The sequence below is a fragment of the Cryptomeria japonica genome, chromosome 5 (assembly GCF_030272615.1).
Source record: "Cryptomeria japonica chromosome 5, Sugi_1.0, whole genome shotgun sequence".
Classification (NCBI taxonomy): domain Eukaryota; kingdom Viridiplantae; phylum Streptophyta; class Pinopsida; order Cupressales; family Cupressaceae; genus Cryptomeria; species Cryptomeria japonica.
Window position 1 is genome coordinate 319,851,382 of NC_081409.1, and position 12,039 is coordinate 319,863,420.

The window sequence follows — 12,039 nt, forward strand, 5'->3', positions numbered from 1 at the left end:
AGGAATACCTATTCATAAAATCAACCAAAATAAGGGTCTTTGACTAAAGCCATGTCCTTGGTATCTTAAACTTCTTGGTGTCATCTCTTTCATCCAAGTCACTATTATCTTTGTTGCTATTTTTTATAGTCAAGGGATTGCTTGCTAGAATGGAGGAAACTAAAGGGCCTATAGTCAAGGCATTACCTTATTTTGTTTCCAAAAAGTGGGCTTCATTTGAAATTGACATCACCTTCAAATAAAGGTGCCTTCAATCAAAGGAGATGTCATCTCGAAATCGTTCAAAATCTAGTTATACAAGTGGTAGCTTGAATACCTTTGATCTAAGATGCTTTGAATAAACATTTGGCCTTGATCTAAGATGCACCAATATGCTTCCAACCTAAAGCCAATAGAATATTGAAATCATCAATCTAAAAAATCAAGCATATTTGTGAAATTTGAATACATAAACAAATCCCTCATACCAAAAGGCATTGATTTTTCCTAATTATTTCCTCAATACCACTCATGGACAAGAATTCTCATGTTTAGGCTAGTTAATTATTTTTAAAATCTTTCTTGTAAATGGGCTTGTGAAAAATTGAAAGACTTGCAAATAATTAGCATACATGGTTGTGCAAATACAAACATTGCATACACAAAAAAAGATTCATATCCAAAAGAAGTCATATAATGTAGATGCATAGATATTGAATATTGTATTGAATATTGTAGAGGGTTAAATCAACTACAAATTGAAACCATTGAACCAAGAAAATTAGCATGGGAATACAAGAAGGGGAAAAGAGGGCACAAAAAATTGTTACAAGGGGTCATAAATTGTGGGTGACAATGATCTTGTGAAGTTAGAACCTTCAACTTCTATTTGATGTAGTTCTATAAAGTGAGAAACCTCACCTTGACAAAACTTGTGTAAAAAAACACACTTTTGTTAGAGCAAGAATAAAAATGAGAATGTTTATATATTTTGAGTTTTAATCTTAGATATAAAATAAAGAATAATTATAATCTTAGTTTCAAATTTATTTAATTTAGTTCTAAGTCTATCATGTAAGGAATATACAGAGGGGTGATGTGGAATGGTTTGTAACACATAAAAAAAAGGTTTTAGTAATCTTTTTTCAGTTGGTTATTGGGAATTTTTAGCTTGGTCCATAACTAGGTGAGGCCACAAATGGGGGACCTCATCTCCGACATTAACACAAAAATACCAACCTAGAACTGTGAGCATGATAGCCTAGCAGGTGTCATAGAACCTGCGAGCAGACCAACTCAGTGAAGGTCTAGCATAGACATGAACACCTATGGAACCATCGTCATGAACGCCACAATGGTATACACTCCGTGAGCACACTGGATCAGTGAAGACACAAACCTACTATCACAATAGTCCAAAGAAAGCTTGAACCATAGTGGTAATATGAACAATGTCACAACTTAACCATCACACTATGAAATGAATTAAAAAAGATTTTAATATTTTTATTTTGTTGAATTTAACACGATTCACCAGACTGCGTATACCTATAGGCATTAAAAAAACAGAATTTTTTTGTATAAATTGCTTCGTTATAGACGAGCTACTATTCAAACGAGAGGGGAGATTTGTCCCTTGCTATAAATTAAACCACTGGCGTGCATGCCAAAGCTTTATAGTAATTTGTATTGTAAAACTGTCTGCATTTTAGTTTTGTTTGATACATATAAGTCTTAATGAAAGGGCGAGCAATTCTTATCACAACAGCCAACTGAATAGTTTCTAACGATGAACAGCACGGTCTGAAATGGTAAAGCTTAAACAGTCACTATGTTTTTGAATTACGTGGGTATCCTATTCTTTACATGTGCCGAACATATGAAAAGGTTAAATTATGATGGTGAGTTTCTGTATATAAGGAAGATCAAGGAAATGCAACTTTCGTAAAGCTTAATTTTGTTATTGCATAGTTCACCATGGCAATGAAGTTAAGCGAGGATGCCCTGCTACTGTTGCTCCTTTTAGTTGGAATACCAGCCATGAAAACTGTTATAGCAGAGAGTGTTTATATAGTTCATCTTGAGGAACCAGAAGAGGGATTTCTTAATTCTGATCATCGCAAAACTTGGCATTCATCATTTCTACGATATGAATCTAGTCTTCTTTATTCTTACGAGAATTCCATTACTGGTTTTGCTGCCAAATTGAGCGAGGAGGAAGTAGAGGAAATTAAAAATGCCCATGGCGTTTTGCAAGCCTACCCAGATGCAATTGTGCAGCTTCAAACCACTTATTCACCTTATTTTCTTGGACTTGATCCTCAGAAAAGTGGTGGGCTATGGCAGACATCTAAGATGGGAGAAGGGATAATTATTGGTGTTCTGGATGTTGGGATTTGGCCAGAGAGCCCTTCTTTTCATGACCACGGAATTCCATCGCCACCCTCACGGTGGAAGGGATTTTGCCAGAATGGAACTGAATTCAGTCCCTCCAAGTGCAATAATAAGATCATTGGGGCGAGGTATTACAACAAAGGAACTAATGCGTCTTCCACAGAGTATGGTAACTCTGCTAGAGATTCTGATGGGCATGGCACTCATACATCGTCCATTGCAGCTGGGAACAGTGTGAGTGATGCTAGTTTTCTTGGAATCGCCAATGGAACAGCCCAAGGTATTGTCTAGGAGCATTTTACATTGCTTTTCTAACTATTTCTCATTATGCAATAGTGATCAAGGGGAACTATTTTATCATTAGAAATACTTCATATGATAGAGCCATGCATTCTCGTGTTGAATAGTAGATCATGAACAATAATTCAGTATGATCAGTATACATAGTTTAGGAATAGATGTATTATTTGTTTTTAGCAAATAGATGTATAGTATTTTTGGATTTGATTGTATAAATTTTCAACATTTTAGATTTATTTATTTTCTTCATTTTGATGATGCATCATGAAATGTGATTTGAAAATATTGATTAAAAAATTCACACAATCAAATCTGAAACATTTCAAGCAATAGATGTATTGTTTTTTCTACCATTCGTAAAATAATACATGCTTTCCTAATTGCTTTTTCTGATTCTAACAATTATGATTTATTTCTAGAATAGAAAATCAATATAAAAACTTAATTAAAATTTTAAATTAGAAAGTTTCACCTTCTTATTTTTAAATATTTGAAAACTTCATTCTAAAACATTTAGATTTGTGATTCAAAATCTTTTCTTACAAATAAAGATATAGCATTCATTTCATCTAGGAGCACTATTTTACCATTAGAAATATTGGAATGTTTCAAACAATAGTCATTCTTGAGTCTTTTCACATCCATCATATTGGAGAATAGATCATAAACATGATAATTATAAATAGTTGAGGAATAAATGTATTAAAGATTAGAATTTTTTATAATTCAAGATAATAGTTTGAAATGTTTTTGGATTTGAATGTATGATTTTTTTAAATCAATGTTCATTGTTTTGGATTTATCTAATTTCTTCGTCTTGATGATGCATCATGAAGTGTGATTTGAAATGTTGATAGAAAAATAAAAGGTTCATACAGACAAATCTGAAACATTTCAAACAATAGATATATTGTTTGTTCTGAGTATTCATTTTCTCCCATTCTTACAACTGTAGATGTTTTCTTGGTCAGTTTTTTTATTCCAACACCTATGATTTATTATTAGATTCACAAATCAACCTAAAAAAATGCTAATTAAAATTTTTAATTGAAAGGCTTCACCTTACTTTTTTTTAAAACAATTTGCATTTATAATTCAAACAAAATCTTATATTATTTGTAAACGTTGAAAATGGTTTTAATTTCTAATATATTTTTTACTTAATTTTCCTATAAACTATATATCAAAACTATTGAAAATTTGACATAAAAAAATGACTTAAAACATTTTGATTTCTCTACATTAATAACACGAGGTTAAAAAATTGTCTATAAAAATTTCTTATATACAAAGTAAATATTTTATTGATTGATCAATCCAATTCACATTTCTAGAGTTAGCTCATTTCAACTGTTGCTTTAGGTAGTTCAAGTCGTTCAACTCTTGATTTGTCTATAATGTGATAGAGAGTCTATTGCACATCATTCCACGAAAGTTTGTCATATGTAAAGAACTAAGCTCCAGATTGCTGAACTAAATTATGATTACTTATTCCTTTAGATAGCCCAAGTCATGGGTTTAACTCTTGATTTATCCATGATGTGAATGAGACTCCATTGCACATCATTCCATGAAAGTTTGTCATATGTAAAGAACTAAGCTCCAGATTGCTGAACTAAACTCTCATTACTCCTTTAGATAGCCCTAGTCATGGGTTTAACTCTTGGTTTATCCATGATGTGAATGAGACTCCATTGCACATCATTCCATGAAACTTTGTCATAGCTAAAGAATTAAACTCCATAGTCCTAGTCATGGATTTAACTCTTGATTTATCCATAATGTGAATGAGACTCCATTGCACATCATTCCACGAAAATTTGTCATATATAAAAAACTAAACTCCAGATCGCTGAACTAAACTCTTGATTTCTCTCAATTGAACCAAAGAAAACAAACCCAATTCACAGCCACTAGCCTAATCATAATGATTTTGGGTGCAAACAGGAATGGCTCCATGGGCTCACCTAGCCATGTACAAGGTGTGCTGGAAAGCAGGGTGTGCCTACTCAGACATCCTTGCAGCTATGGACGACGCCATTGCAGACGGAGTCGACATACTCTCCCTCTCTCTCGCAGGGCTCTCTCATCCCTTCGACCAAGACTTGATTGCCATCGGCGCCTTCCGAGCAATGGACAAGGGCATTTTCGTAAGCTGTGCCGCAGGCAATTGGGGCCCATACCCTGCCACAATGAGCAGCGAAGCTCCATGGATAACCACAGTGGGTGCAAGTACCATCGACAGAGACGTCATCGTCGACGTAAATCTGGGCAACGGAACACTCTTCCATGCCGAATCCATCTACCCAGCCAACACCACAGTCCAAATAACCGCACCTTTCATGTACAACCCACTAGATCCACTCTGTAATATTCCAGATCCAGCACTTGCAGAAGGGAAAATATTGCTGTGCGACCAGGGAGCAGTCACCAATGGCCCACAGGGAGAAGAGCTGCTTTTAAACGCAGGGGTGCTTGGAATGATCGTAGCCCAAGGCCCATTTCATGCCCAAGAAACTCTAGTCCCGGCTGATGTTTTACCTTCTGCACGGGTCGGTTTCAAAGAGGGAGAGACGATGAAGGCCTACATGAATTCCACTGTAAATCCCACTGTTACACTCTCTTTCAAGGGCACCATGTTTGGAACAAGAAATGCCCCTGCTGTGGCCTCTTTTTCCTCTAGAGGGCCTAGCCTAGCAAGCCCTGAGATTCTCAAACCGGACATTCTTGCCCCCGGTGTTAACATCCTGGCCGCCTGGCCCTCTAACCTCAATCCCTCGGGTGTTTCAACAGATGAAAGAAAAGTCGATTTCAATTTCGAGTCTGGGACTTCCATGGCAACGCCTCATGTGAGTGGGCTTGCTGGGTTGTTGAAGAGTGTGCATCCTGATTGGAGCCCCGCCGCCATTAAATCTGCTATCATGACTTCTGCAGATGTCTTGGATCGTACAGGACAGCCTATTGTTGATAGCTCTAATGGAAGCTTCGCGGATCTTTTTGCCACTGGTTCAGGGCATGTGAATCCTGAAAGGGCAGCACATCCGGGACTTGTTTATGATATCACTGCTGATGACTATGTTGCTTATCTGTGTAGTTTGAACTACAATTCTTCTCAGATTCTCATGATTACTAATAGAAAGGTCGTCTGTAACTCCAGCTTAGCAGGAAACCTGAATTACCCTTCTTTCCCTGTGGTCTTCAATAATACTCAGAACTTTTCGGTTACTTTCCAGAGGACTGTAACCAATGTAGGAGATGCCACAGCAAATTACACTGCCCAAGTCGTGGAACCCAAAGGAATGAAAGTATCTGTGAATCCAAATCAGTTGTCTTTCACTGCAGTGAGTGAGAAGAAGAGTTATACAGTTACATTTGATGGCGTTTTGGCACCACAGCCTTCTGTTACTGTTTATGCTGAGGGCTCTTTGAGTTGGGTGTCTGATGATGAGAAGTACAAAGTGAGGAGCCCCATATCCGTTACATGGGCATAATGTAAAGTTTTGGGTCTCTCACCTAAAAATGCTGCTGAATAAAACTTGTTCCTCCTGAATAAAACTAGTTTCGAGAAAACACCATCTCAGTTTCAAATATGAACTTCACACTTGCATTTGCTTATTGACATTAAATGTACGTGAGCAGATTTTGACAGTGCACACCACCTTTCACATAAATTTTCATTATCTTCTAATTGAAGGATCTGTTATATATAGGTAATGTTGAGGGCAGATGTTTTATTATTACTCATTGTCCAGAGGAATTTTAGATGCAGAAAGTATTCACAATTGATCAACATAAATAGGAAAAAGTAGGTTTTGCATATTAAGGTCTGATTATAGCCAAAATAAATTAGATAATAGATCCAGGCATACATTTAGTATACATCAACCCACATAGAAAGCTAATGCAAAGGGTGGGATCAATTGAGGCCGGGAAACTAGTAAATGTCATCTAGGTGGATGCTCTACTTCACCACCTAATGTTTAAAAATGCTTAGTGAGAAGGTGTTATTTCTCCACTAAAGGGAAGGAGGTGTCCATCCTCACCACTAAGATAAGTTGAGAAAAACTAATAGAGCATGAACAACTATGTGAGGAGTTGCGCTACAACTAAGGTCCTAGTGATGGAGAATTAAGTAATGGTTGGTCAAGTGGATTCTAGCTCATGATGCAAAGTGTACTACTCCAATGTTTCAAAACATAAAAATTAACTTCACGTGCTTAGACTCAAAGAATACCAAACAATGAGTTTAAGGATGTGCTCATTTAGAAGATAGCTCAAATAATGGAGCTCTATAATTGAAAGCTATAAAGGAATTCCAAATAGAAAATATAATTTGTTGGAACTAGAAAATGTCCTAAACTAAGTAATATAAGAATTAAAACTTAAGTAGAATGGAGAAAAAAAAGAGAGCCATGTATCAACTTCCAACCACTTTAAGTTGGAAGGAAAGTCCATGAAAGATACATTTGATGTTAACACTAGGCGACTAGGTGTTGTACACCTTACAACTCTTAGGTCTAGATGAATTATTTAACACTTGTAATGCTATTAAATTATGTGCTCTCATAAAAAAAAGGTGTCACCACTTGGATAGAATCTTTAGATTTTATTGTTGGCACTCTTTGTCATATGAGTTTTCTTGTATTGCGATCAAATATTTTGAATCATTAGGTCCAATTTTTACTCTTGTGGTTCTCTCATATTTACAAAATGATAGCAACAAACCTTTTTTCTATTTTCCATGTTGAACAATAGGAATGTTTGATCCTTGTAGAATTGGATAAAGTTTTCTAAAAAATCTTTCAAGTTATTCTAGTTCACTATTCTTTTTTTAAGCTCAATATAAACTTACAAAATGGTTATAGCTTATTGATTTTGACGTAGTCAAGGAAGGAAGATCCAATGAAGGACAACCCAACCTTGCAGCTTAACACAAAAACCATGCAAAGCATACTGGTAACTGGTAACAAGGTGCCAAAAGCAGCAGGAAGAACAACCGGTAACAACACATAACACATAACCGGTAAACAATGTGAATTAATCTTATTACAATTTGAGGAATTATGCATGCCACATGTTGGATAGCAGTCCAGGATACAAACAATGCTTATAATGCAATTACAAGATCCGCAAATCATCTACACATCAAGTCGGCCTCCGGTATCAGTCTGTCGGTTCTACCCTAATCCGCACCTCAGTTTTTCGGCCTTAGTCCTTCTAGATTAGAATCTTGTCGAATCTACATCTTCGCTCAATCTCAAAGCTTTGTTTTCAATCTTCTCACTTCTCTCCCTCTTCAAATGATTCACAAGCTTCCATTTAAACCATCTATAAAAAATTACAACTCAATCAAGTCGGCCCAAAGACCAACCGGTTCATGAAATGTGCAACGGTAACATGTCGGCTCAAATCACTAAGAAAAATCTCCAAATCATAAAACAATGTGAAAACCTCTGGGAATATTGGCCAAGGCCCAAAGCAACATCTCCAACGATCCGCAAGTCACGGAGATCAACCGCAACCCGAAATCATCTTTGCTCAACATATAGCCAGGCTAACCGGTAAGAACACATCAAACGGGACAATACCGGAATCCACATCTAACCAAAAACAAAGCCAAATGCTATGAAACTTGAACACGGTAAAGACCAAGAACACAAAGGAATAAACCCAAAACCACAATGCTAAACACTCAAACATGAAGAAATGCCATGCTCTCAAGCAATTCCACTGAAAATTGCCCAACTGGTAAGAACTAGACCGGTGCTCCTGCATCAGACTCTCGGGGTTAATTGAAAAGTGAGTCCCCTCACTTGATTTGGTTCGACGATCAGTCAGTAGGTACTTGCAACTACCTCAAGGGATTTGGCGATCTAACCACAGCTTCCAGTTGCCTTTCCACGATGATCTACCAATCCAAACTGCAATCTGCCTCAATCAGTGATATGTTCAAGTCTCCACCCACTAACTGCCTCAAGCTCAAGCTCTAGGATTGGTGGTATACTTACAAACCTTGCTCCACCTCCCATTCGGCAATCTAAACAAGTCCACAAGTTGCCTCAATCTTCTCTCCAACCAACCAGTGCACAAACAACTCTTTGTCCAACAACAGGTTCACAAACCAGCTCTGATACCATTTGACACAGTCAAGGAAGGGAGATCCAATGAAGGACAACCCAACCTTGCAGCTTAACACATAAACCATCCAAAACATACTGGTAACTGGTAACAAGGTGCCAAAAGCAGTAGGAAGAACAACCAGTAACAACACAAAACACATAATCGGTAAACAATGTGAATGAATCTTATTACAATTTGAGAAATTATAAATGCCACATGTTGGATCACAGTCCAGGATACAAACAATGCTTACAATGAAATTACAAGATCCGCAGATCATCTACACATCAAGTTGGCCTCCGGTAACAGTCTGTCGCTTCTAGAATAATCCGGACCTCAGCCTTCCGGCCTCAGTCCTACTGGATCAGAATCCTGCTGAATCTACATCTTCACTCAATCTCAAAGCTCAATCTTCAATCTTCTCAATTCTCTCCCTCTTCAAATGATTCACAAGCTTCCATTTATACCATCTACAAATAATTACAACTCAATCAAGTCGGCCCAAAGACCAACCAGTTCATGAAACTTTTAACGGTAACATGTCGGCTCAAATCACTAAGAACAATCTCCAAATCATAAAATAATGCGCAAACCTCCGGGAATACCAGCCAAGGCCCAAAGCAACATCTCCAACGATCTGCAAGTCACGGAGATCAACCGCAACCCGAAATCATCTTCGCTCAACATACAGCCAGGCTAACTAGTAAGAACACATCAACTGGGACAATACCGGAATCCACATCTAACTGGAAACAAAGCCAAATGCTATGAAACTCGAACATGGTAAAGACCAAACACACAAGGGAATAAACCCAAAACCACAATGCTAAACACTCAAACATGAAGAAATGCCACACTCTCAAGCAATTCCACTAAAAACTACCCAACTGGTAAGAACTAGACCAGTGCTCTGCATCAGAACTGATTTACATTAACAATAGATTAAATTCCACTAATTAAAAAATAAATTGATACCAGGTTAAGCTCCATTATTAAACATATCTTTTTAACGAGATAAATGTTGAGCTAACAACATCTTCAAGTGAAAATGGTGGAAGAGTCACTGGACTTGTGATGTTTGAAAAAGACACTAAATAGGGGTTACTAGTTGGACTATGATTAGTATTTATGACCAACTATTTATAACCATATGAAGAGGTGCATAAGAGATAATGTTGCATGAGATATGGAGTGATTACGAGTTACATTAGGACCCCTTTCTCATAGGAGTCAACTAATTAATTTCCATGCTGGGAAGAGTTACTCTTGGAGTAAGGTGTATGAATTGGACTTAGACCGCTTAGTCAAATTATTAGGTCATGTTTTTAGAAAACCATTCATGATTTCTTAAGACTTTTTGGCATATATATTGGTAGATATTGTGTATTCAATTTTATGTAGGTTTATTGTGCCAAAATTAATCTAGATTCAAAGTATATATATCTTGTGAATTATATAAACTTTGTTACTGTATTGTTAAATAATATATAGCATGTCTTCATTAGAGACTAGTTTTTTCTATTTACAAAGTTATCTTTTAAGGTATATTTTATGTTGTGGTTATTATGTGAAACCTATTCTTCTTCTCTTCTTCATTTCAATGTTCTTTATCTGGTATTATTACTCGACTAAAATTATTATAAATCTATTTACTTTTATTTTTCTCTTAATTGGATTAGCTAGAATTGATGTACTTTGTAACACCCCGCCAAGAAACCCCAAAGGGATTCAACTAAAACACAAAAGAGTGTAAATATTTTTTTTTTAACTTTAATAAACTAAATGATGCATTAAATTATAATTATAATTAAATTGCACAACAGAAGACTTAACTTAACTCCTAAAGGGTTTCCCAACATGGTTTACATGATTTAAACTAAACATTGCTTAAAGTTAATCAATCCAATTAAGATGATTTAATAAAAAAGACACAATTACACTAATCAATGATTATTTCATTCAATGGTATGAGATATCATTAACATGTCTAAGTTTCATTCATGATAATTCTTTCCATTACATTTCATCAAAGATACTAATAAAAGATATATATTTAACCATCCAATTTTCATACATACATTTCTTTTGCAACACATGATTGAAATAATATTACATTGCACTTGAATCACTAAGTCTCATAAGAACATATAATGTTTACATTTAAAATTACATATTGCCATGAAGGCATACATAACAAATAATGCAGCTGACCATATAAGGTCCAAGATATACAAAGAATGATCCAAGATGATAGATAGGATCCAGCTAGAAAAACAAGATGCTCGAATCTAAGAGCAACTGAAACACCTGTGAAGCCAACTCTCGCAAGAAGGAACAAACACACCCAATAGAAAGTGGCACTACCACCCGACCATGTGGCTCAAAAAGAACCAGCCCACCATGTTAGGAGATAGAAATGAGACCCACTAGCAACCTACAAGGTATGCACACATGGTCTAAACACAAAATTGGGAATCTCAGATAAAGAATATACTCACAAAACATGATTCAATAGTAAAACTACAGGTGACACCAACAAGGCTACACACTAGTGACCATAAGGGAAGAATGTCATCACATAGCTAGGAATGGTTATCCTACCAGGCCTCCATAAATCCCAACCCCCATCTTGGGTTATTCTGGTAGCCTCTCCCGAACCCCCGGCCCCATCCAAGTCTCATGTAGACCCAAACAATCCTTTCATGAGGACAAGGTTGTTGGTTTGCCATTCCAGGTCTTCCCACTACATCCTGAGTTTGTACTAGCACTCAACCATGATCGAGGTACAATTATCCTATTTAATGCTTTAGCTACCCAAACCCCTAATATATTATTAGTTTATCAATTATTTATCCAACTTTCGAGGGGTTATCCTACTAACCTCTTTGGGCACGACCCCCACTCGAAAGCCACTCTTCCTCATGACACTAAACAAAAATGTCCCAAAAGAACTCCAAAGCCAAAATACCAAAACAAAGTTAAACAAAGGAGTTCAAAACCACTAAGAAACACTTGGTCATTCAATCTCTTGCATACAGGTTAACTCAACTAGCAAAACACGGTCTACTCACGAGACATGACCAAGGGAAAAGACAATACGAAAAGTCTAATTTCATTTAACACTAAAGACTTGTAGTATAACTCAAATGCGAAGACAGTCAAAATGAAACAAACACCTTCGCTAATTTAAAATAAACAATTTAGTTTCATTTCTTTCCTAAGTCACAATTGACCAAGTTTTCTAAC

The 12,039-nt window shown here is 36.4% G+C and overlaps 1 protein-coding gene across 1 annotated transcript; it reads left to right on the forward strand.

The window, feature by feature from the left end:
- The first annotated feature begins 1,956 nt into the window (after window positions 1-1,956).
- LOC131062955 (subtilisin-like protease SBT1.2) lies at window positions 1,957-6,164 on the forward strand. Its single transcript, XM_057996706.2, has 2 exons — window positions 1,957-2,653; window positions 4,621-6,164. The coding sequence occupies exons 1-2, from the start codon at window positions 1,957-1,959 to the stop codon at window positions 6,162-6,164; spliced, it is 2,241 nt and encodes a 746-aa protein (XP_057852689.2).
- Window positions 6,165-12,039: the final 5,875 nt, after the last annotated feature.

Coding starts and splice junctions, on each gene's coding strand:
- LOC131062955 (XM_057996706.2), top strand. CDS start 1,957: ATGGCAATGAAGTTAAGCGAGGATGCCCTGCTACTGTTGCTCCTTTTA. Junction 2,654..4,620: donor CGCCAATGGAACAGCCCAAG/GTATTGTCTAGG, acceptor GGGTGCAAACAG/GAATGGCTCCATGGGCTCAC.